The sequence below is a fragment of the Dicentrarchus labrax genome, unplaced genomic scaffold (genome assembly GCF_905237075.1).
Source record: "Dicentrarchus labrax unplaced genomic scaffold, dlabrax2021, whole genome shotgun sequence".
Classification (NCBI taxonomy): Eukaryota; Metazoa; Chordata; class Actinopteri; family Moronidae; genus Dicentrarchus; species Dicentrarchus labrax.
Window position 1 is genome coordinate 993,318 of NW_026136716.1, and position 25,038 is coordinate 1,018,355.

A 25,038-nucleotide genomic window follows, 5' to 3' on the forward strand; every position below is an offset into this window, starting at 1 on the left:
GACATCACCACTGGCTACAGCTGGCGGGGTGTGTGTGTGTGTGTGAGGGAGTTTCCTCTGTTCGTCCTCACATTCTTCGTACAAACTTTCACTTGTTTTCTGTCTCCTGACGAGGTACGTTTGATTTCTCTTCTTGTACCTGCTGGTAGTTCTAGCTGAGGGTGGGGTCAGTGACCTCTGACCTCTGACACTGTGAGTGCTGTTAGTATAGTAAATGTAGTGAGAGCTGTAACCTCTTTGGTTGTTGGAACTTTTCTACAAGTGGTTAAATGTTAAATTATTTATGATCATTTATTTATTTAAATAATGTTTGAATATTAAATAAAGGTCTTTTTCTAGAGAATCCAGGACAGGATCCTGAAAACACACATTCATTTTCTCCAATGAAATCTGTCTGCCTCAAAAAACCTGGAACATTTCACTACTTTTACTACTTTTAGTATTTTTTTATATCTTATTTCACATTTCTACTTTCACTCTGGTCCTTTCCTCCACCGTACATCTGTGTGTCTGTGTCCACGTTACATCTGTGTGTCTGTGTCCACCGTACATCTGTGTGTCTGTGTCCACCGTACATCTGTGTGTCTGTGTCCACCGTACATCTGTGTGTCTGTGTCCACTTTACACTGTGTGTTGTTACTGTACATCTGTGTGTCTGTGTCCACTGTACATCTGTGTGTCTGTGTCCACTTTACATCTGTGTGTCTGTGTCCACTGTACATCTGTGTGTCTGTGTCCACCTTACATCTGTGTGTCTGTGTCCACCGTACATCTGTGTGTCTGTGTCCACTGTACATCTGTGTGTCTGTGTCCACTGTACATCTGTGTGTCTGTGTCCATGTTACATCTGTGTGTCTGTGTCCACGTTACATCTGTGTGTCTGTGTCCACTGTACATCTGTGTGTCTGTGTCCACTGTACATCTGTGTGTCTGTGTCCACCGTACATCTGTGTGTCTGTGTCCTCCACATGTGACGCCAGCCGAGCTGAAACTGATCACATCTGGGTTCGATTTGGACGGGAAACACCCCGCTACTCCCAGCAGACCCTCTGAGAGAGTGTGTGTGTGTGTGTGTGTGTGTGTGTGTGTGTGTGTGTGTGCTCGAGTTCACTATAAGTCAGCACACACAGAGTCCTCCGTAACCATGGTGATCTCACTGATCTAGATCACGTGATGTTTTCTGCTCCCTACCCAGCCAATCAGATGTCGGCAGTTTAGTCATTTGTCATGTCGGGTTTGTTTGTCGCTGCCGGTTTCCTGAAAGAGAGAGATAATAGTATTATTATTATTATTATATCATATTATGTTATGTTATGTTATGTTATGTTATGACTAATGTCCGGTATTAGAAGCTGATGTGATGGCCTGATTTATCTGTTAAAGGTTTTAAAGTGCTTCGACTTCTGGTTAATCTTTATGTTTTTATTATTATTTTATTTTATTGGTGACTTTATTTGTGAGTATTTTAATTGAGTGGATCAATATTTGTCACTGTGGCTCTGTTATATTGGATTTTTCATGTTGTCCTGATATTCAGAGTGTTTACTGTCCCACCAGCAGGTGGAGCTGTTAACTCTGTGATTCAATGTGACAAACAGGAAACAGCAGGTTGTTAAATACTCTGTCAATGTGCAAATAATTAATGTAAACTGTAATTATTAATATTTTAGTAAGACTGAGCAGTTACAGTCTGAACACACACACCCCTCTGGACTCAGTGTTTGTGGGTGTGTGAGAGTGTGTGTGCGCTGGTTGGCCGGCTACTGATGCTACTTTGACTATTATAAGAGCTTCTAGTAGGAATAATAATGCTGTTATAATTAAATAATAACTCACAGGGTCGTCAGAAGTCAATAATGTGTGCTTCCTGTGTGTGTCTCCAGCTGTCCGGAGGCTGTGAGTTAGTCGTGGTGTTATTGGACTTCTCCTCCGGGGGACCAGGAGAGCTCAGCGTCCGCTGTGGTCAGACCGTGGAGCTGGTGGAGCGCTCAGCCGAACGGCCCGGGTGGTGTCTGGTCAGGACGACAGAACAAACGCCCCAGCAGGTAATCAATCAAACGTCCCCACAAGTTACAAATACAACCACAACGTCCCCACAAGTAACAAATACAACCACAACGTCCCCACAAGTAACAAATACAACCACAACGTCCCCACAAGTAACAAATACAACCACAACGTCCCCACAAGTAACAAATACAACCACAACGCCCCCACAAGTAACAAATCTAAGTGAACTCTTCCGTGTCCCTGCAGGAGGGTCTACTGCCGATGAGCGCCCTCTGTCTGTCACACTCCCACAGTGCAGCCGACATGGAGGGGCTCATCCCGGCTTCCACCACCTCCTCCAGCACATCGTCTACGAGCACCACCACCTCCTCCTCCTGCAACTCCTCCTCCACCACCACCACCTCCTCCTCCAACAGCTCCAACTCGTCCTCCACTCTGAACGCCGGGAGGGGTGAGACATCTTCCTCCCCGTCTGATCATGCATTTTTAATCAGTACTCGCTCATTTATTGTGCTGGTAGAGTCTGCTTTAAATAATGTCTGAGAAGCACCGTTGAAGGAGCTCATTCAAATGTTAGCTTCTCCCACGTACGCGTCGCACATCGCCAACACCAACAATTCTAAACCTTCTTACTCTCCTGTGCTGCTGTGGTCACTGGTCGCCTGATTGAGTTCATCGTTTTAGATATTTCATCTACAAAAAGGTCACGTATGGCTGCTTGTGTCCATCTGCCGTCACTGCAGCACTTCCCATGTTCCCCCTGATGTCACTTCCTGTTTAAACAGTGGGAACTTTAAACATCCTCAGCCCACATACATGTTGAATGATGTCCCACATCCTGTCTGTCTCTCCCTGAATATTTAAAAATGTGTTTGTGAAGCTCGTCCTGCAGCATTAAACATTAACCACATTTTAGTTTGTTTGTCAGAATCTGCAGCTTCACATTAACGTCGAACAGAGACCCTGTTTCATAACGCTGCAGCCCCAGCATCAGCTTATACAGATATATTACAGATATATAACAGATATATTACAGATATTTTACAGATATATTACAGATATATTACAGATATATTACATTTTTCATTTTTTAAGTGTCCCTGAACTTAAATGAGAACGAGAATCTGAACTGTATTGATCCGTCCACACTCACAGGCCTCAGAGTTAATGTGGTCTGATGTCTCTCACACAAACACACAGATACAGATACAGACACACACACACACACACACACACACACACACACACACACACACACACACACACACACACACAGACAGATACACACAGACAGATACAGACACACACACACACACACACAGACACACACACACACACACAGACAGATACAGACAAACAGACACACACACACACACACACAGACAGACAGATACAGACACACACACACACACACACACACACACACACACACACACACACACACACACACACACACACACACAGTCCAGAGGTGAGACAGTCTCAGAGTTAAACATTGACCTGAGGGAGTTTCAGACTCAACAGGAATCTTTTAGTTTAACATCCTGTGTGTGTGTGTGTGTGTGTGTGTGTGTGTGTGTGTGTGTGTGTGTGTGTGTGCATGTGTTTGTGTGAGTGTGTGTGTGTGTGTGTGTGTGTGTGTGGCTACCTGCTGTGTGTAACAATGGGAGCTGCAGGTTAAAAATAAAGTAGTTGTTTTCAGTTTATATTTCTGAGTATTTTAATTTGTTCTATTTTATTTTTATTAATTAGTTTATTTCTTTTGTTTTTTTTTATAATTTTGTCTCCTGTTATATATATAAAACTTTATTTAATTTGTTTTTTTACTTACTTTCTTTTAACTACTATTTTTTTGTTTGCCTTACTTTGTTACTTGATTAAATTACATTAGATTTTTCTATTTAACTTTTTATTCTTTTTATCATATTTCATTTAATCCACATTTTGTGTTTTATTTTTGGTCCTTTTTATGTTTTTATCTTTTAATTTATCTTATTTTATCAATTAGATTTTTCTAAAGTATTTTAACACATTTAACTAATTTTGTAAAATTGAGTTTATTCTTTTTTTTTGTTTTGTATTTGCCTTTATTTCATATGTATTTTTCAGCATTTTTTAATAATATTTGTAATCATATTGTGCATTTTAATTAATTCTTTGAACCTTGGCAAATTTTATTTTATTTTTACTTTACTTCATTTGTTACGTAGTTTGTAGTTTATTCAGCATTTTAATGACATTTCAGTAACTTTAATTGTATTATATTTTAATGTCAGCAGTGACAAACGTTACTGAAGCCACACCCCCACCTAAATCAAGCCCCGCCCCTTTAGTTTAGCCCCGCCCCCACACTCTGACTCCGGTTTAGTTTCACCCGCCGCTGTGGACAGAAACTGTCCGTCTCTTTACGTCCTGCTGTCGTCTTCTATCCTGTTACTCTCTGGACGGATCGATGCTGAAGCATGCGGAGGGGCAGAGGTGCATGCTGGGATTGTTCTGCCGTTTGGGGGTGGATTGTGGGAGAGGGAGCGGACGAGCAAGGTAGGTCTTTGATATGAAATTAGAGAGAGAGAGAGAGAGAGAGAGAGAGTAAATATGTGCTGGTTAATGAGTGATGGGACAAGGTGACTCTCTCTCTCCCGTCACAGCAACGTGTGTGTGTGTGTGTGTGTGTGTGTGTGTGTGTGTGTGTGTGTGTGTGTGTGTGTGTGTGTGTGTGCGCAGTCAGCAGGAGGTCGCCCCTCACCGACCTGAAGGAAGACGACAGGAAGAAACTGTCTGTCTTCCGTCTGTCTCACTCTCTGTTAGTGTTTAACTCAGCGGTGGAAGAAGTTAAAGTATCAATACTCAGATAATCCGATCAATGTCAATACAGAGCAGTTTATGGATTATTGATCAGTATACACTGTATCTGTATGGATGATATTGATCAGTATACACTGTATCTTTATGGATGATATTGATCAGTATACACTGTATCTTTATTGATTATTGATCAGTATACACTGTATCTTTATGGATGATATTGATCAGTATACACTGTATCTTTATGGATGATATTGATCAGTATACACTGTATCTTTATTGATTATTGATCAGTATACACTGTATCTTTATGGATGATATTGATCAGTATACACTGTATCTTATGGATGATATTGATCAGTATACACTGTATCTGTATGGATGATATTGATCAGTATACACTGTATCTTATGGATGATATTGATCAGTATACACTGTATCTGTATGGATGATATTGATCAGTATACACTGTATCTTTATGGATGATATTGATCAGTATACACTGTATCTTTATGGATGATATTGATCAGTATACACTGTATCTTTATGGATGATATTGATCCTGTATTGACAGTCAGACTGTGGACATATGACGGCCTTTAGCTCGTGTTTCTAGAGTTACGTGTTGTTACGAACACGTTAGGAATTGTTAAAATGTGATATTTCTTAAAGGGAGTTTGGTGCAGGGAGCTTTTAGTTGGATTCAAACTGCTGATATGGATCATTGTTAACGTTTAGTCTCCACTACAGAAACACTAGCTAACTGCTAAAGGCTGATCAGGTTGATTAATGCTTTAATAATGGGAGTATTGATTGCTGATCAGGATCATTATCAGGTATGCTGTGTGCCTGCTGTTAAACTACTTTTCTAATGAACCATGCTGTTATTAATGGCAGACTGGTTGTAGTGTGTGACCCCCCGTTGCTGAAGAGGAAGTCGTATAGTGCGAACGAGACTTTTTAAACGTGTAAAGCAGAAACCTGTTTAACGTGCAGCACTCTGGGTCGGCCACTACAGAAACCAGATTCTCCAGCTGTACTCGCTCACTCACTGTGTTTCACAGTAATTCCGATGTCACTAAACTTGTGAAAATCATGTTAAGGCCCGTACACATTAACCCGACGGCCGACCGTCGGCAGAAAAGCAGTCAGACTGATCAGTCGGCTCCCGTCTCCCCGAGTCGGTCAAAAAAGTGCCTCCGTGGGCGCCCAGTTAGCTCAGTGGGTAGAGCTGGCGACCCATGTACCGAGGCTGAGTCCTAACTGCAGCGACGCAGCGGCCCAGGGTTCGAATCCGACCTGCGGCCCTTTGCTGCGTGTCATCCCCTCTCTCTACTCCCCTTCCCTGTCTGTCTTCAGCTGTATCAAATTAAGGCAATAAAAGGCCAAAAAAATAACTTAAAAAAAAAGTGTCTCTGAACACACCAAACCGACGTCGACTGGAGCGTACGTTCTGCACATACATGAGGCGTAATACGTCCCCATAACACCAGGCGGCGCTAATCTGTGTTCTCGCCCCCAAAAAATGAAAACCGGAAATGACGGATCACTCTAGACCTAGTAAACACAGAGCACGCTGTCGTCAGTCATTGTTTTCATCAGAGAGTGTTGATAGTAGTCAAGAAGGATCGTTGTTGTCATTACTCGCTGAACGGAAAATACGATGGCTAATAATAACAAGATACTGGCGTAGTATGTTAACCATCGTCACTTCCGGTTTTCTCGTGCACTCTGATTATTCCTGTGAATATTGATCTGAAATTAGTATTTATAGGAACTTTTTATACAGTTCTCTGTCTGTAATATGTTTATTTTTATCACTTTTACCACACACACACACATTATAGGCGTCTTTTTGGACACATTTAGTGTTTTATTCTGTCCATTGTTCCAGGACGAGGCTGGGAATCAGAGAGTGAAGGCTCTGTGAAAATAAACTTAAAGGTTTATATCTTAATCACCTCAACTTGAAATATTACTCTTTCATTTGGTTGCACTGCTGAGATATCGGCCTCCTGTGGCTAGTTTTATTGCTCCCTGCAGATAAAGAAGGAGGTTTTATTCTGAACTGTTGTGGTGACTCCAGTCTGTGTTTGTGTCTGCAGAGTCCGGTCTGTATGGCTCTGAAGGTTCGGGACTCCAGGCTCAGACCGGCCAAAGTGAGACAATAATCTGAGGTGAAACTGAATTCTCCCACCCTCCTGACGTACAGTGAACTCACCTCCCTGTTTATCCTCTCTCAGGTGCCACCTCCCCCACGGTGTATGGAGTGGGCGGGGCTCCAGGGGGCGCCGCTGGCTCTCCGGGGCCGAAACGCACTGTCTCTGGAACCGGAAACACCCTGAAGGTAACGGCTGGTCCTTGTGGCGGCACTGCAGAGAGCGGGAACACTCGGGAATACTCGGGAACACTCTGGAATACTCTGGAATATTTGAGTGAAGTATGAGTACCTCAAAAACAACTTTCTGTTTGTCTGTTGCAGCGCTGGCTGACGAGTCCCGTCCGGAGGCTGAGTCAGGGGAAGGCCGACGGGCAGAAGAAACCGTCAATCAGGACCAGGAGGCGGGACAACAGGCCGGAGCTCACCACGCCCCTCGCTGGCAACGCACAGACGGTACACACACACACACACACACACACACACATCATCTTCCAGGACCTTTTCTTGATTTCAATCCATTTCCAGGTGTTTCCAGGACACATGGGAAAAGAATATAGACACATAAGGAAGTAGTTTCTTTCTCTTTCTGCAGAAGGCGAGGAAGGAGGAGGCAGGGCAGAGCGGAGGGGAGGAGGAGCCAGAGGAGGAAAGCCACACCCTTCTACCACCTCCCATGCAGATCATCAAAGACCCGAACAACCCCGAGGTAACCGAGGCAACCGAGGCGGGAGGGTAGAGGCAGTTCAAGTCTGTATTTCAGTGTGTTTTACGTATATATAACGGTATTTTAGTTTCTTTCTTTTAACTCTCTGTCTCTCTGTCTGTCTCTCTGTCTGTCTCTCTCTCTGTGTGTTCAGGCTCTGGATTCAGATCAGGGCTCCAACGAGTCGGACACTGAACAGCGGAATAAAGCGCTGAGAGGACGCATGTAAGACGCGACCGCGATCATCAAACTGTGTCGAGCTGCGTGAATATTTAAAACCGACTTATTGAGAGTGTGTGTGTGTGTGTGTGTGTGTGTGTGTGTGTGTGTGTGTGCAGGTTTGTGGTTAACGAGATGATCCAATCAGAGAAGGACTACGTGAAGGATCTGGGTGTGATTGTGGAGGTGAGTTATATTATTTACACGTTGTATTGTTTTCATACTCAGAAACAGCTCAAATCAAACAAAACTAGTTTTATGGGATTGAATATATTTGTGTCGCCATATATATTAAATAAATTGTGTGTGTGTGTGTGTGTGTGTGTGTGTGTGTGTATGTGTGTGTGTGTGTGTGTGTGTGTGTATGTGTATGTGTGTGTGTGTGTGTGTGTGTGTGTGTGTGTCTCAGGGCTTCATGTCCAGGTTGGAGGTTAGAGGGATTCCAGAGGACATGAGAGGAAAAGACAAGATCGTCTTCGGAAACATCCAGCAGATCTACGACTGGCACCGCGAGTCCGTCTCTCTCACACACACACACACACACACACACTAATAAAAACACACTTCCTGTCTTCCTCCACACGCGCTCAGACTCACTGTGTGCATTTTCTTTTAGCTTCTTCCTGGTGGAGTTGGACCGTTGTGTCCAGAATCACGACCTGCTGGCCGACCTCTTCATCAGACATGTGAGTTATAACATTTTACACCATTTATATTGTTTATTATTTATATTATATTATATATATGGTTTATTATTTATATTATATATATGGTTTATTATTTATATTATATTATATATATGGTTTATTATTTATATTATATTATATATACTGTTTGTTGTTTATATTATATTATATATACTGTTCATTATTTATATTATATTATATATACTGTTTGTTGTTTATATTATATATACTGTTCATTATTTATATTATATTATATATACTGTTTATTATTTATATTATATTATATATACTGTATATTATTTATATTATATTATATATACTGTTTGTTGTTTATATTATATTATATATACTGTTTATTATTTATATTATATTATACATACTGTTTATTATTTATATTATATATACTGTTTGTTGTTTATATTATATATACTGTTTGTTGTTTATATTATATCATACATACTGTTTATTATTTATATTATATTATATATACTGTTTATTATTTATATTATATTATATATACTGTTTATTATTTATATTATATCATACATACTGTTTATTATTTATATTATATTATATATACTGTATATTATTATTCACATTATATATACTGTTCATTATTTATATTATATATACTGTTTATTATTGATATTTACTGTTTATTATTTATATTATATTATATATACTGTATATTATTTATATTATACATACTGTTTATTATTTATATTATATATACTGTTTATTATTTATATTATATATACTGTATATTATTTATATTATATTATACATACTGTTTATTATTTATATTATAAATACTGTTTATTATTTATATTATATATACTGTTTATTATTTATATTATATATACTGTTTATTATTGATATTTACTGTTTATTATTTATATTATATTATATATACTGTATATTATTTATATTATACATACTGTTTATTATTTATATTATATATACTGTTTATTATTGATATTTACTGTTTATTATTTATATTATATTATATATACTGTATATTATTTATATTATACATACTGTTTATTATTTATATTATATATACTGTTTATTATTTATATTATATATACTGTATATTATTTATATTATATTATATATACTGTTCATTATTTATATTATATATACTGTTTATTATTGATATTTACTGTTTATTATTTATATTATATTATATATACTGTTTATTATTTATATTATATATACTGTTTATTATTTATATTATATTATATATACTGTATATTATTTATATTATATTATATATACTGTATATTATTTATATACTCCTCTCTAATTTACACTGTTAGTTAGCATTTTGCTAACATTAGCATATGCAGTGAGTCATTCCTTTGATCAATTAGCGATTGATTGATTGGGATATTTGTGTGTGTGTGTGTGTGTATGTGTGCTGCAGGAGCGTCGTCTCCACATGTACGTGGTTTACTGCCAGAACAAGCCGAGGTCAGAGTTCATCGTCATCGAGTACGAGAACTTCTTTGAGGTAAGTCGTCACTTCCTGTTACATCACTTCTGTGTCTGATGTTCCTGATATTCAGATTGTTTTTGTTTTGATTTTAATATTTGTTATGATATTCTGTATTTTTCTTCTCGTCAACAAACATGGTTCCTTTATTACCATGAACATACAGGAAATGCCTAAAAGTTTGTTATTTATTTATCTTCTTTAGATGTTTGTTTATGGGTAATATTGCTGTTATTAACGATTATTTTCTTAATCGATTTGTTGTTTTTTTCACATAAAATGTCACAAAATAAAGTAATACAACCATTTTAATATCCCAGAACCAGAAGTAACCACTAAAAGTCATAAACAGAAACGTCCCTGCTGCAGGCTTCACTAAACGGGCTGATTTCTGAATGGAGTTTGGTGCGGAGGAAAAGCAGTAGAACCAGAGTTCTCAGATCAAAAAATTGTTCTGCAACACAAACAGACGACTTATATAAGCTAGAAATTGAACCTGTCTGTCTGTCTGCCTGCCTGTCTGTCTGCCTGTCTGTCTGCAGGAGATCCAGCATGAGATCAGCTGCAGGATGTCGATCAGTGATTATCTGATCAAACCCATCCAGAGAATCACCAAGTACCAGCTGCTGCTGAAGGTCTGTGAGCACAAACATTATAGATTTATTTCTCTCTCTTCAGGATTTATAAACACAATTTTTATTCCTTTTTTCTTGTTTGTTTCTCAGGATTTTCTCAAGTACACGTCCAAAGCAGGACTGGACTGCGAAGAGATCGAGGTGAGTTGGTGTTATAACTTACTTTTCCCAAACTTTGGGTGGTGTCGCTCGTCGACGTCACACTTTGCTCAGGCAGTATGGATGAGCGAGTACACTATTATCTGTATCTGTTCAACCAACTACGTTACCTGTACTCGAGACTTTTAACTTTTGAACTTAATTTTAGCCTGAATTTGTTACGGGTTCGTCAGAAGTTGCTGTATTTATTAGAACACTATTTACGCCTTCAGGCAGCTAGAGGCCGGCTTTTCAGTGTGAGGAACGGTGGCAAATGCAGACGAGAGGTTGACATTAATACATATTATATTATTCTGTATTTAATTACCAACAAAAAGTCATCCCGGAAGCGCTCGTCATCCAGACCCAACCAGCGGTAGCGGTGGAGGTATTCACCGTGCTGCTCTCCACGTCTGCTTGAATCCCTTTTTATTCACATTTGATTGCTCGTCACACCGTCAGCTTGCTGAGGCGTTTCTGAAGCAGCTGCACCTTTAGCGATGCCACCGTCTGATTGGCCCCTCAGACTAGAAGAAGCTGCTGTTGTCATGGTGATGATGATGTTAAATGATTTACACAGGATGGTGAAGCATCAGACCTCTGTATTATTTAAGAACTCTGTTTGTGTACAGAAAGCGGTGGAGCTGATGTCCCTGGTACCGAAACGCTGCAACGACATGATGAACCTGGGACGCCTGCAGGGATACGAGGTACACCTGTCTGTCCACCTGTCTGTCTACATATCTGTCTGAGCTTCAATATTTTAATATGAAGTGTTGCTTGTACTCTTAGTCTGCAGCTCTATGTAGTTTATTAGCCTCTTTTAGCTCCTCATAGCTTTATCGTATGTATTTGTCCTTGTACAGAAAGTTAAAAAGCTCCTAACCCAGTTGCTGCAGGTTGTGTTTACAGTTTGTAAAAATTCAAATATGAAGGGGCCAAGAATAGAACCCTGAGGAACCCCACAAGTAATTATTAACAATGTCAACAGGATGATATTGCTGTCAGTAGTTAGCTATTGCTAACATGTTTGATTTGGAGTTCAGCTTATTGTTCTGCCGCCACCAAGTGGCCAAAAAAACCAAATCTTGCGGCTTTAAATAAACAAAAAAGAGAGACAAGATGAAACGGACTCTCACCTGTCTGTCTGTCTGTCTTCCTGTCTGCGGTCTAGGGGAAGTTGACGTCTCAGGGGAAGCTGCTGCAGCAGGAGACGTTCTGTGTTTGGGAGCAGGATGGAGGAGTTCTGTCTCGCAGTAAAGAGCGAAGAGTGTTCCTGTTCGAGCAGATTGTCATTTTCAGCGAACTGCTGCGTAAAGGCTCCAACAACCCGGGATACCAGTTCAAGAACAGCATCAAGGTCAGACTGGTTTACGCTGGTTCAGCACTGTGTCAGACGGCCTCCTACTGGGAGTAACGGGCCATGTTTGTGTGTGTGAGCAGGTGAGTTACCTGGCGATGCAGGACAGCGTAGACGGGGATCCCTGTAAGTTCGTGTTGTGGTCTCGCGGCTCGGCGGAGCGCTTCACGCTGCAGGCGTCCTCCACCAGCATCAAGATGACCTGGGTGGAGACCATCGCCACCCTGCTGGACGCCCAGAACAACTTCCTGTCAGGTGAGTTTCTCAAATCTCATCCTGGAGTCTCTGAGAAACATCCTGAATCCTCCTGGTGTGAATCTTGTTGAACCTCGCTGTCCACAGCTCTTCAGTCTCCCATTGAGTACCAGAGGAAGGAGGGCGGGATCTCTGTGACCCGCCCTCTATCGTCAGGGCGACCTCCGTCGGCCCCGCCCACGCCCAACGGCCACGCCCCTCAGCCTCCTCCAGACAGCGAGCAGGACGACCAGGTTGGCATTGAGCTGCTTGATCTTTAAAGAAAGTTGAGCTTGGAGCCGTGAGATTTCATGCTGTGACCTCTGACCCCCCTCAGGAGCTGGTGCTGGTGCTGCAGGACTTCGTGGCGGTGCGGGAGGACGAGATCTCAGTGTTTCGGGGGGAGAAGGTTCAGATCCTGGCGTCCAACCAGCATGGTCAGAGTCTGGTCTACCGGCCGGCCAACAGTGACTCGCCGGCCGCCGAGGGCTGGGTGCCGCGCAGCGTGCTCAACACACACTGACACACACACACACACACACACACACACACACACACTGACAGCAGGGTTCGTTTACACACACACACACTGACAATACTGCTCACTTACAGGGCCAAAGGCATGCTGGGAAATTACTTTATGACTCTGTGGAGCCTTAAGATGGTCAGTTACTCAAAAAATGTAATCTATTACTTGTTACTCTTTTAAAAAGTAATATTACTTTACTTATTACTCCCAACAGCAATTAGGAGAAATACATTTGTCACAGTTAAGAAGTTAAAACCAGAAAGTGTTTGTGCTTAATCAATAATCAAATCTTTCTATTTACGTAGATCAACTAAACTAAATGTGCTCTGCTGGCCCCTACAGGCAGGGATAACACACACAGGTGTAAAGACATCCTGCTAGTGTCCTCTAGAGGGAGCCCTTCCAATCCACCAGACTCCATTGATAAAAACACGGATTTTACCTCACAGAACAAGGGAGTTTTTCTGCTCTACCGCTGCCTCCATCTGTTAGTCTGTGTGATTGTGTGACTTTAGTGTTTTAACACTTTAATTTGGATCCGACTGATCACTGTAGTCACTGTGGATCGAGGCGGCAGTAGACCAGACTCTCCTGTGTTCTGTGAGGTAAAGTGACTGTTTTTGTCAATGGAGTCTGGTAGCTTTGGAGAGAGCTGTCTGACAGCGAGGTAAAGTGGACAAAATATTCTAAACAAAGCGTAAACTGATTTATTAAAATAGCTTACATTATGCTGCCACAGAAGAACTCACAAACTATATTTTTGGCGTTTTTTCTGTGAATTTCTTGCATTTTTCCTCCTTATGAAATTTAAAAGTTGTTTATTGTTGTTGTTATTGTCATTCTCTAGTGATAGTTTATGCTACAAAGCGCCAGATAATAGTGAAAAATGCCCATGGCAACTCCAAGTTGGCGTCTTACAATTGTTTTTTTGGACAAATGAACACTGCAGAACTAAAATATATTTCATTTTACTTTAGTACGTAAACCGACTTTAGGATGAGTGAGTTTCTTCTGATTAAAATCAAACAGATATCCAACTTTATGTTTCTCTATCCTTAACTGAGTAATTATTGTGTGGCCCCTCAGATTAATGTTGCGACCCTTGAGAGGGCCCCCAACCGTCCTTTAGGCTCCACATTCATAACTAATGAGAGCACAGTTCAGGCCCTGACTGACGCCAGTATCACACACACACCCACACACACTCCAGCAGCAGGTACTGTTACTCTCCTCCCTCCTTCCTGGTGCTTCAACATTCAGCCAAAACGCCGCACTCACCTCGGCCAATCAGACGCCGCCGCCACGGTCGGCCTCCAGTTTACTGCCCCGAGCAACCACTCTGATGACATCACAAACTGTTTCCTGTGGGTCAGCGGGAGGGAGACCACGCCATCATCACCACCACCGCCATCGCCGACAGACTGGGATTCCAGGAAGCTGCGGTTGCCTAGCAACAAGAGACAATTTAAAAAAAAGAAAAGAAAAAAAAAGAACTTCCTGGAAGAAGAAGAGGTGAAACGACCCGTCAGCCAATCAGAACTGAGCTCTGTCTGTGTGTCATCCTGTTAATAGTGTGTATAAACAGACTGAGGACACACACACACACACACACACACACACACACACACACACACAGACCACTGCAACGATGATGAAGATGATGAAGATTAATTATGATAATTAAGAGTAATAGAGTCTGTTTTTCACCTCAAATAGAGAAAAAAACTGTTTGTCATATTAATGTTTGTGTGTGAGAGAGAGAGTGTGTGTGTGTGTGTGTGTGTGTGTGTGTGTGTGAGTGAGTGTGTGTGACAGCGCGTGTGAGTGTGTGTGTGTGTGTGTGTGTGAGTGAGTGTGTGTGTGACAGCGCGTGTGAGTGTGTGTGTGTGTGTGTGTGTGTGTGTGTGTGTGTGTGTGTGTGTGTGTGACAGCGCGTGTGAGTGTGTGTGTGTGTGTGTGTGTGTGTGTGTGTGTGTGTGTGGTGAGTGTGTGTGACAGCGCGTGTGAGTGTGTGTGTGTGTGTTTGTGTGTGTGAGTGTGTGTGTGTGAGTGTGTGTGACAGCGCGTGTGAGTGTGTGTGTGTGTGTGTGTGTGTGTGAGTGAGTGTGTGTGACAGCGCGTGTGAGTGTGTGTGTGTGTTTGTGTGTGAGTGTGTGTGTGTGACAGCGCGTGTGAGTGTGTGTGTGACAACGTGTGTGAGTGTGTGTGTGTGTGACAGCGTGTGTGTGTGTGTGTGTGTGTGTGTGACAGCGCGTGTGAGTGTGTGTGTGTGTGTGTGTGTGTGTGACAGCGTGTGTGTGTGTGTGTGTGTGACAGCGCGTGTGTGAGTGTTAGTGTGTGTGTGTGACAGCGCGTGTGTGAGTGTGTGAGTGTGTGTGTGTGTGTGTTAGTGACACTGTCCCGTGTGTGTGTGTGAGTGTGTGTGTGTGACAGCGGGTGTGTGTGTGTGTGTGTGTGTGTGTGACAGCGCGTGTGTGAGTGTTAGTGTGTGTGTGTGACAGCGCGTGTGTGAGTGTGTGTGTTAGTGACACTGTCCTCTGTGTGTGTGTGTGTGTGTGTGTGTGTTTTTTCCACGGACAGTTAGGTGGTGTCCCGGTGTAGCGTTGCCATGACGACTCGTGTTTTTTGCGGTGACACCCAGTTGTTTTTTATTTTGGTCTTTTTTTTTAGAGAACCAGAGCTGACACCGCCCCCCCCCTCTCCACCGCCGTTACCATAGCAACCGGTGGCGGAGCCAACATGGCGGCGTGCGGCTCCGGTTAGTTTGGATATTCTGATTATGCATCTCTTGTTTCTGTATATAGACCAGACCTCCAACTGCTACTCCCACCAACTCCAACGGAAACTGTCTGTCTCTCTGTCCGCCCCGTCTGTCTGTGCGACAGACAGACAGCAGCCTGTCTCTCTATCTGTCTCTCTCTCTACCTCTCTGTCTCTCTCTCTGTCTCTCTCTCTACCTCTCTGTCTCTCTCTACCTGTCTCTCTCTCTACCTCTCTGTCTCTCTCTCTCTGTCTCTCTGGTGCCATTCTCAGACAACACCCCGGTCCTTAAGGAGCCACTTCGGTGCACTACGGAGGGCGTAGGGAGAGAAATAGCAAACTATGAAGGGTTTAAGGTGGAATTGCTGCCTTCAGGTGGAACTCGGTGTGTATTTGACAATATGCTCGGTGGTGGTAAAAACAACATGGAGCTTCTCATGTGTGTTATCATTTACCGCCTTTACATTGTGAACTTTGTGGACGTTAAACGTGCATTAACGGTGCCGCAGCGTGGGATCATGGGAGCTTCAGTTAGGAGTCCTAATAAAGAATAGAATAAAGCAGTTCCACCTTAAAAATCACTGCTTCCCCACGCTGTTGGGCAGACAAAGACCTTTTTCTAAATATAGGACTGAAACGTGTGAAACTATAAAAGAAACGGACAGAACAGGAAACCTGAACAGTCACTGACCTGTTGAGATAACTCGGCATGTAAAGACATAAACACACATGAGAAACTGTACAATGGATTATGCTAAGCCCCGCCCCTTTTCGCTCTGTGCTCCAATCACAGTTGAGCAGGCCTCAGTCATCTTCCTCCTTTCCTGTACTTAGATATGCTACATGCTAGGCTAATCTTTGTTGAAAAGACAGCCACATTTTGAAGATGGTTAAAAGATAAAAGAGACATTTATATATATAGTTGCAACTAGCTAGGCAATCTATCCGATGATGGACGTAGATTAACCAGGAAAGTATAAACTCGACCGAGGTTCCAAAAGGGGCGGGACTGAGGATGGTAAAGTTTTAGCCAGCCAGCTCGCCGTGACGTCCCAAGGTGCATCGCGGCGAGGACACACCGCTGTCGCATTTAAATGTCGTGGGAGTTACCGTAATTAGTTCCTGACATGTAAATGTTCACGCCAACATCCATTTAAACGCTCGGATATCCAACCCGGCACTAAACGATACAGAAGTGCCTGAAAAAGCAAACAAACATGGACGCCTGCAGTCCAGTGTTAACGGATAGAGAACTTTATTGACCGCGCACAGTATTTCTAACCCTCGTACAAACAACTCTGCAATCACAAACTTGTCTTAACAGCCAGTGAACAAAAGCGTCTTTCCCATCCCACATAACATGAACACGGCATTTATCAGCTGAATGACACTAAAAAATGGACGCTACCTTGTTCCTTTTTAATGAATGGAAAATGTTTTTGTCTTCAACATGTCAATGTTGTGATCGGGAATGCAAAAAATTAATAAACCAAGAAAAGTAACGTTTACGGGGTCCAACATTAAAAAAGAAAAAACACGTCTGCAACTTGTGAACTCGGAGTGCACCGGAAGGATTTAAGATGGTGATGATAGGGCACTTTTAAGGAGGAAAGGAGTGCTTTATAAAGAGTTTAAGGTGGACTGTAGTGCACTATGAAGGGTTAGGGTGCATGAAAGTGCACTGAGGAAGAGTTTAAGGTAAAAGTGGCACACTATTAAGAGTTCAGCTCAAACATAGTGCACTAAGCAGGGTTTAAGGTGGAAAGTAGTGCACTACGGAGGGTTTAAGGTGGAAAGTAGTGCACTACGGAGGGTTTAAGGTGGAAAATAGTGCACTACGGAGGGTTTAAGGTGGAAAGTAGTGCACTACGGAGGGTTTAAGGTGGAAAGTAGTGCACTACGGAGGGTTTAAGGTGGGAAATAGTGCACTACGGAGGGTTTAAGGTGGAAAGTAGTGCACTACAGAGGGCGTAGGGTGCTGTTTGAGACCTAGCCCTGTTGCCGATCGGCAAACTCAACTAACCAATCAAACAGTGTTATTTGTACAGAACTAACAGCTGCTAACTGACTGCTAACAGCTCTCTGTCGTTGTTTGTAATAAACTTCATTTTTCATCCAAAAGCTACCCGTGTGTGGGGTTTCTTATTGATGAACTTAGTCGATTTTGAGGTTATTTTGTGCTTAAAACATAATAATACATAACAAATACAGTGAATACATTTGAAGAAATATTCTGTCTTAACTTTTACACCGATGACGTTCAGCTTTCTTGATTTTAAAATGCAGGTCAAACGTATTCAATCATATAAATAACCTTAAATTAATCACAATTAGCCCTCTGGGAGCTGAAATATCAACACTTCTGGTTTAATCGATCACAGCCGATCAGTTATGATCAGTTATATAATACGAGCTTGTGTGTAAAGTCCTTCATAAGTTCGGAGCAATGAGAGCTTTCTGTGTTGTTATATAATCACTGAAGAACGCTGACTTCAGGCTTGAAACGTGAACTCCGCTCTCTGGTGTCGACGTCATGTTCGATCAATCAATCAATCCCTTCAGAATAAATGACCCCACATTATTTATGTGTTCGGGTTTAGTGCTGTAATGGCAATTTTTAAGAACCTATACAACCTTTGACCTGGTCATTGTAAAACCATACGCAACTGTTAAAGAGGATATTATATGCATATAACCTTTAGCCCTGTTTCTACCTACACTCTATGTCCAAGTAAACAGCGGGATGTTGAGACTTCACTAAGAAGGACATGATCATCTCACCACACTATCTGTCTGTTTACTGTCCCACAACTCAGGAATGTGTAACTGTGTTAGAGTCACGCTCCAACAGGGATAAAACCATACTGCTTCTTCCAATCGGGGCTCTTTTGGACTTTCACATACGAGAGTGTGTGACGGTTGCGTTGAGACCATTCATGGAAGACTTGAATAAAACCTTACAGAAAGACAGGATCATACTTTGCGTACTTTTTTAAACAAACTGCCACCACAGTGCCGGCGTGGCTCGTTACAGATCTGTGACCTGCAGTCGGATCCTGATAAGAGTGGCTGTAAAGCTGTAAACTAATTTAACCAATTACACAGCCAGAGATACGACGAGGCTAAAGGTTAAACTCTCACACATATTTTATTCAGAAATAATGTCCAGATATAAACACACTGATTATTGACAGTATTTGAAGCATTTGGCTTTAAATCTTTTTATATAAATTGTTATTATGATATAAATCTTTTCTTAAAGATGCATTTATCCAAACTTTTAACCATAAAACACCTAAAGAACTTAAAAAAGACAGATATGTTTTTTTTATTTGATAAAACAGAAATGCCACTTTTTATAAAGAGTGAAATTTAAAAGCAGCAAACAAAATGTTTTCATTTCTGAAACAGAAAGAGAATAGAAAATAGTGAATCTTCACATTCGACTTATTGATTAAAGGTTATATAAATTCACTTTATCACCAAACATTAATTTAACCAAACAAACCGATTGTAGTTTAATGCTGCAGTTTAACAGCAGGGCGGTTCTAGATGTCACAACCAGCTGCCGTTATCGTCTGTTTACAGATTTATGATCACATTTGGGTTCAAGGATTCATCCAGCAGCACTCCTTATGTCAGCACCTTCAACTTAAAAGCACCAATAAATCAATTTAGATTTAAAGTGAAACACAGCGGCCGGAAAATAAAAAACTACAGTGATCATTTTAAATTCTATTTGGACTAATTGTGTGAATTTTGTCACATTTGACTGGATAATGAGTATTATCTCATTAACTTTAACCCACTTTGTAGTATATATTAAGTAGGTCAGACGTAGCACGGTCTCTTATTATGAAAAGCAGAATAAAGTCCACAGCTGAGCAGTTTCATAATCCACAAAGTTTATGTTGCACGTTTGGTTTTCTGACACCTGAAGATCATCACGTAGAGGACGGCGAGGGCTACATAAGCTCAGCTGCTACAGCAGAGCCGCAGCAGTGCACTCTGGGAAATACACGAGAAACATGCAGCCCATATTGGCAAAAAATGGATCGGAAACGCCGGAGCCGGTGAAAGCTCAGGTGACAGGTGAGTCTCAGACAGTCTGCTGGTTGTAATTAACTGTTCATTCATTTGGCTCATTTTGTTGGATTCACTGAATTCAAGATAAAAAACAAATAAAGTTATGTTGAAGGATGATTCAAAAATGTGAAAACTGTAAATTTATTAATGACCATAAATAAATATTATTGTTATAAGAGGAAAACTACAAACTGTACAAGTAAAAGTCTAAAGTGTGTCTCTAATAAAGCTGTAAATAAAATGTAAAAATACACAATAAATATTAAATTACTCTTTTACAAAACTTTTGTACTTTAACTGAATTCAGGACTTTCTACACTGTAAAAAGTTATACAGGAATTTAGTGGAATTAACTCTTTTCTCATTCATTTGTAGTTTTATGTTAATTGTTATAACTTTATTCTTATTTTCACTCATTTGTACATTTGTTTAGTTTCTTTTATATCTCCAGTTGCTTGTATTTTTGTATTTTCAATGTTCAGATAAACAATTACGTTAGTGTAAATATACAAATTTTATTTATTATTTAATATTAAGTTAAATCAACGTAAAACATCTTGTTCTTATTTTCAGAACTTATAAACATGAACTAACTTGAGGTCTGTTGACTCGTTTGTAACAGTTCAGTAAATGATCAGATAATCAATAATGGAAATAATCGTTTTTATTGATGGTTTTGATGTTGAAATGTATAAAATATAAATTTATCTTTGATATAAACTTAATTTATTTGACTTTATCTTCTTATTTAACGCTTTAAACTATTAGTATCACAAAGACGATGTGTTTTCCAGACAGACATGAAACACCACATCAGCTTTAGGTATAGATACCTGTGTGTGACCTTTGACCTGCAGGGTCCATCCCGTCCTGGCTTCAGGGCTCTCTGCTGAGGAACGGACCCGGTCTTTTCTCTGTGGGCAGCACCGAGTACAACCACTGGTTTGACGGCCTGTCGCTCATCCACAGTTTCACCTTCAGCAACGGTGAGAATCTCCACAGCGACTACAAATCAAATCCATCACAGCTTGATCGACGACGTCTGCGTAGCATTTAAAGTCTCAAAGTTGGAAGATCTGGTTCCTTGTGCTGTTTCAGGTGAGGTGACGTACAGGAGTAAGTTCCTGAAGAGTGAAACCTACAAAAGGAACGTCCAAGCTGACAGGATTGTCGTCTCCGAGTTTGGAACCATGATCTACCCAGATCCCTGCAAGAACATCTTTTCCAGGTACAGTCCATCCAGAAGACGTAGAGATCTAGAGATCTGATTCAGTCCATCCAGGAAACGTAGAGATCTAGAGATCTGATTTATTCCATCCAGGAGACGTAGAGATCTAGAGATCTGATTTATTCCATCCAGGAGACGTAGAGATCTGATTCGGTCCATCCAGGAGACGTAGAGATATAGAGATCTGATTCAGTCCATCCAGGAGACATAGAGATCTAGAGATCTGATTTATTCCATCCAGGAGACGTAGAGATCTAGAGATCATTTTACGTCCATCCATCAGTACCCGTCTTAAAGTGTGCAAGTGTCTGGGTAGAGTGAGACATTAAACCCTTCTGTCGCTCTCTCACCAGGGCATTCACACACCTCTGCAACGTCATCCCCGACTTCACCGACAACAACTTGATCAACATCATTCGCTACGGTCAGGACTACTACGCCTCCTCTGAGGTCAACTACATGAACCAGATCGACCCTGCTACCCTAGAAACCGTCGGCAGGGTAGGTCTCCCTGTGCCCCCTAAAAGCTCCAAACCTTCATAGACCTGTTCTGCTTCACACATTCTGCTGATTCCAGATTAACTACAGGAACCACATCGCTCTGAACTTGGCAACGGCTCATCCTCACTACGACCACGAGGGCAACACCTACAACATGGGCACTGCCATCATGGGCTTCGGTCGGCCAAAATACGTCATCTTCAAAGTCCCAGCGGATGCTTCAGGTACAGTGAGGGAACTCTTATCTTACAGTATTTGGAGCAATAAAGCTGCCCGAGATCAAGAAGTCACGTCTTTATCTAATCTAATTACTAATTAGTTACTACACAGTAAAAAAAACAACAACCTGTAATATTCTGGCAGCTGGAGAACCAAAAAAATAGTAAAATAACAGAAAATAACAACAGTAATTTTATATAATTAAAATATAGTTTTTAGTTTTAATTTGACATGAAATCTTGTGTGAGTGCTGTTATTATTGGATTATTATTATTTTAATGTGAATGTTAAAAGTTATGGAACAGAAATAAAAGTCATTATCTGTGAGATTACAGTAATTATTGCTGTTTACACTGATAACAACTATATTTGGACAGTTTACCAATGCTTATACACTGATAAACAACATTTATTCTACTTCCATCATTATACAACATATCTGTCTGTTAACTAACTAATCCATTAAAATTACACAACTAATACTTGATTTACTGTTAATGTCACTGATTTTATATCATTTAATAAACTTATTAACGTATTAAACTTGAATTTAAGTTTCTATCTATTAAATAAACATCTGCAAATATATTTTAATCTTTTAATCTTATTTTTCGTTAAATAAGTCTTCATGTTATTTTACATTAAACCTGTAAATGTCAAAGTCTCCTCATTATGAACAGATAATAAGAATAAAACTGAGTTGTTTCTTCCAGATAACAAACACAAGAAGCCGGCCTTGAGTAAAGTTCAACAGGTCTGTTCGGTTCCGTTTCGATCCACTTTGTTCCCGAGTTACTTCCACAGCTTCGGCATGACGGAGAACTACATCGTGTTCGTGGAACAACCTTTTAAACTGGATATCATCAAACTGGCCACCGCCTACTTCAGAGGTGTCAACTGGGGAAGCTGCCTCAAATTCGATAAGGACGACATCGTAAGTCCGCGAGGGGGGGTCCTGGTTTCTAGACTGTTTCTGAAGCCTAAAATGTCTAATTTTATAGCAGCTTTTCTAAAACATCGCAATGTTTTTAGGATTATTTTTGTAATGAAATCGCAGGAGAATGTAAAAAATACCAAAAAAGTTGTTTTTAGATGCAGGTAAATATTCCTGCCTTCTTAATCTATTTTATCTACTTTCTAGTTCAGCTTCTATGAAACACTTTTGTTAAACCTGTTAAATCTATTTTTACAGTATTTTATTGTCATTTATTTTTTAATCTACCTTATTTTTATTCCATTCTCTCTTATTATTGTACTTTTATTTATATAATTATCTTTAAATTGTTTTTGTATAAATGTATTCCTTCACCATGAATCGTTTGTTTCCTTCTCAGACTTTGTTCCACATCATCAACCGAAAGACAGGAAAGGCAGCGTCCACCCGTTTCTACAGCGACGCCATGGTGGTGTTTCACCACATCAACGCGTACGAGGCTGACGACCACGTGGTGTTTGACCTCATCAGCTACAAGGACAGCAACCTATACGAAATGTTCTACCTCCAGAACCTAAAGCAGGACACCAGCAGCTTCATCCAGTCCAACAATAGCATCAGCCCGCCGGTCTGCCAGAGGTTCGTCCTGCCGCTCAACATCCACAAGGTACAAAACACTTTCCTTACTTGAATTTCCTATCGTTTTATGAGTTGAACGTCCGTATGAAGACGTTGTGGTGACCTGGTTTCCAGGAATCTCCCCGAGGATCTAACCTGGTGACTCTGACAGACACAACGGCGCAGGCGGTGATGCAGGAGGACGGCTCCGTCTACTGCCGGCCAGACACTCTGTTCGAAGGTCAGTTATTGTTCCACTGTCAGTCTGTTGGGTTTAAATAGCGTTCAATCCTCCAAAACGAGTCTGACTGCTCCTCAGGTCTGGAGCTGCCGGGGATCAACTACAACTTCAACGCCAAGAACTACAGATATATCTACGGCTCCCGGATGGAGTGGTCTCCTCACCCCAATAAGGTAAAAACCTTCAGGCTTCCTGCAACACCGTCAGCCCTGAGACCAGAAGGTTTACAGTTAAGTCCCCCCAAAACCAACCAGTGCAGGTGGGCTTCACTAGATCCACCGAGGTGCAGAGAGTCCAGTTCAAGAACCAGAATTAATCTGGTTGATTTAGATGTTCCTGACACCACTGATTTCTTACCATATTTTAGTCGACTGTTGGCTGAGATTGAAAGGAGGTTGTCACATCTGGATGAATGTTTGAACCAAACAGTCCAATAATCAACCAAACTTTAACGCTCTCGTCCAACAGATCGCCAAGATCGACATCGTCACCCGGACACACCTAGAGTGGCAGCAGGAGAACTGCTACCCGTCAGAGCCGGTGTTTGTAGCGTCTCCGGGCGCCGTGGAGGAAGACGATGGTGAGCCAACCGCTGACCTTTCCCCGGTTAAACCTTCCTGCTGTGGTTCTGACTGTTTGCATTCTCCATCCTGCAGGGGTGATCTTATCGTCCATCATCTCTCCAGATCCCAACCTGTCTTCTTTCATGCTCGTCCTCAACGCCAAAACCTTCAAGGAGATCGCCCGAGCCTCCATCCCCGCCAGCGTCCACATGGACCTTCACGGACATTTCATCCCCGCCGCCGTCTGACGGCCCACATACGCGTTGACTATTTATTCCTTTGTGTATATTCTGCTCCTTTAATGGAATTAATATGTCTTTAATACTTTCAATTACTTAGGTATTTAGGTATTCAATGATTGCACAAAAACAAATGTACATTAAATTAAAGTGTATTAAATGTCCCCCAGAGGAGGAACCGTTTAGATTCTCTATAGCGCCATCCTGAGGTCAGATCTATGCAGTGAGTCGTCCTCCGCTGTTTAACTTTAATCCTGAAGTTTGTCGAGTAAAAACTGAATGAATTCAAACATCCTGATGTGGTCGTTTATACACGTTCTACATTAAAGCTTCAATTATTACAGTTTGGTTTCTTTTGACTTGAACAGGTTTTTTTAAAGACTTTCACACCGTTTACAGACTGAAACTCTGCTGCTGCTTTAATCCGATTTGGTGGAGTTGATAGAAACCTGCTGCTGTTTTCAGTCGAGTGGAAGAATTCAGAGTCACATCCGTCCGTTTTTACAGAATCCACTTTAATGCTTTTAAATGTGTAAATATTCACCATCAGGGATGAGTCTGAAGTTCTGTCTGAACTGGTCTCAAACCAATCAAACGGGTCTAAACTGGTTTCTGTGGCTGGTCGTCCCCAGCCGGAGCAGAGGGATTTTTTCAGCTCTAAAGACGCATCAGGC

At 41.1% G+C, this 25,038-nt stretch overlaps 2 protein-coding genes and 1 long non-coding RNA gene across 6 annotated transcripts in view; 2 read left to right on the forward strand and 1 right to left on the reverse strand.

Moving 5' to 3' along the window:
• Nucleotides 1-17,856, forward strand: part of LOC127378357 (kalirin-like) — a 40,770-nt gene extending 22,914 nt beyond the window's left edge. Inside the window, exons 40-60 of the mRNA XM_051427085.1 lie at nucleotides 1,884-2,045; nucleotides 2,257-2,461; nucleotides 6,921-6,974; nucleotides 7,059-7,162; nucleotides 7,298-7,429; nucleotides 7,569-7,682; nucleotides 7,834-7,904; nucleotides 8,018-8,084; nucleotides 8,308-8,411; nucleotides 8,515-8,584; nucleotides 10,011-10,097; nucleotides 10,622-10,714; nucleotides 10,805-10,855; nucleotides 11,485-11,562; nucleotides 12,027-12,212; nucleotides 12,296-12,467; nucleotides 12,555-12,700; nucleotides 12,784-14,956; nucleotides 15,026-17,555; nucleotides 17,587-17,648; nucleotides 17,680-17,856. Coding sequence (XP_051283045.1) covers nucleotides 1,884-2,045; nucleotides 2,257-2,461; nucleotides 6,921-6,974; nucleotides 7,059-7,162; nucleotides 7,298-7,429; nucleotides 7,569-7,682; nucleotides 7,834-7,904; nucleotides 8,018-8,084; nucleotides 8,308-8,411; nucleotides 8,515-8,584; nucleotides 10,011-10,097; nucleotides 10,622-10,714; nucleotides 10,805-10,855; nucleotides 11,485-11,562; nucleotides 12,027-12,212; nucleotides 12,296-12,467; nucleotides 12,555-12,700; nucleotides 12,784-12,969 — 2,082 coding nt within the window. The 3' untranslated portion in view covers nucleotides 12,970-14,956; nucleotides 15,026-17,555; nucleotides 17,587-17,648; nucleotides 17,680-17,856. The remainder of the gene's footprint in view (nucleotides 1-1,883; nucleotides 2,046-2,256; nucleotides 2,462-6,920; nucleotides 6,975-7,058; nucleotides 7,163-7,297; nucleotides 7,430-7,568; nucleotides 7,683-7,833; nucleotides 7,905-8,017; nucleotides 8,085-8,307; nucleotides 8,412-8,514; nucleotides 8,585-10,010; nucleotides 10,098-10,621; nucleotides 10,715-10,804; nucleotides 10,856-11,484; nucleotides 11,563-12,026; nucleotides 12,213-12,295; nucleotides 12,468-12,554; nucleotides 12,701-12,783; nucleotides 14,957-15,025; nucleotides 17,556-17,586; nucleotides 17,649-17,679) is intronic.
• Nucleotides 273-12,094, reverse strand: LOC127378380 (uncharacterized). Of its 4 annotated transcripts, none has more exons than XR_007888007.1 (4): nucleotides 7,037-7,299; nucleotides 1,837-2,012; nucleotides 666-1,257; nucleotides 273-619 (listed from the first exon to the last, which is right to left on the reverse strand). It is a non-coding gene; the product is annotated as an uncharacterized LOC127378380 (long non-coding RNA). The 4 variants fall into 4 exon arrangements; XR_007888008.1 differs by lacking the exon at nucleotides 273-619 and having other exon boundaries at nucleotides 645-1,257; nucleotides 7,037-7,187; nucleotides 7,266-7,363; XR_007888009.1 differs by lacking the exons at nucleotides 273-619; nucleotides 7,037-7,299 and adding an exon at nucleotides 11,992-12,094 and having other exon boundaries at nucleotides 645-1,257.
• A 1,789-nt stretch (nucleotides 17,857-19,645) lies between the features above and the next one.
• On the forward strand, nucleotides 19,646-24,707 carry bco1l (beta-carotene oxygenase 1, like). The gene is made up of 11 exons (XM_051427116.1): nucleotides 19,646-19,827; nucleotides 20,679-20,807; nucleotides 20,920-21,049; nucleotides 21,403-21,550; nucleotides 21,627-21,774; nucleotides 22,483-22,703; nucleotides 23,104-23,370; nucleotides 23,457-23,562; nucleotides 23,641-23,735; nucleotides 24,031-24,142; nucleotides 24,219-24,707. The coding sequence occupies exons 1-11, from the start codon at nucleotides 19,764-19,766 to the stop codon at nucleotides 24,371-24,373; spliced, it is 1,575 nt and encodes a 524-aa protein (XP_051283076.1). The 5' UTR covers nucleotides 19,646-19,763; the 3' UTR covers nucleotides 24,374-24,707.
• Nucleotides 24,708-25,038: the final 331 nt, after the last annotated feature.

Excerpts from the sequence above, each read along its gene's own strand:
- bco1l (XM_051427116.1), top strand. The coding sequence starts at position 19,764 with ATGCAGCCCATATTGGCAAAAAATGGATCGGAAACGCCGGAGCCGGTG. Across the intron at positions 21,775-22,482 it reads AGTCCCAGCGGATGCTTCAG|ATAACAAACACAAGAAGCCG; the intron begins GTACAGTGAGGG and ends TGTTTCTTCCAG. Across the intron at positions 23,563-23,640 it reads GCCAGACACTCTGTTCGAAG|GTCTGGAGCTGCCGGGGATC; the intron begins GTCAGTTATTGT and ends ACTGCTCCTCAG.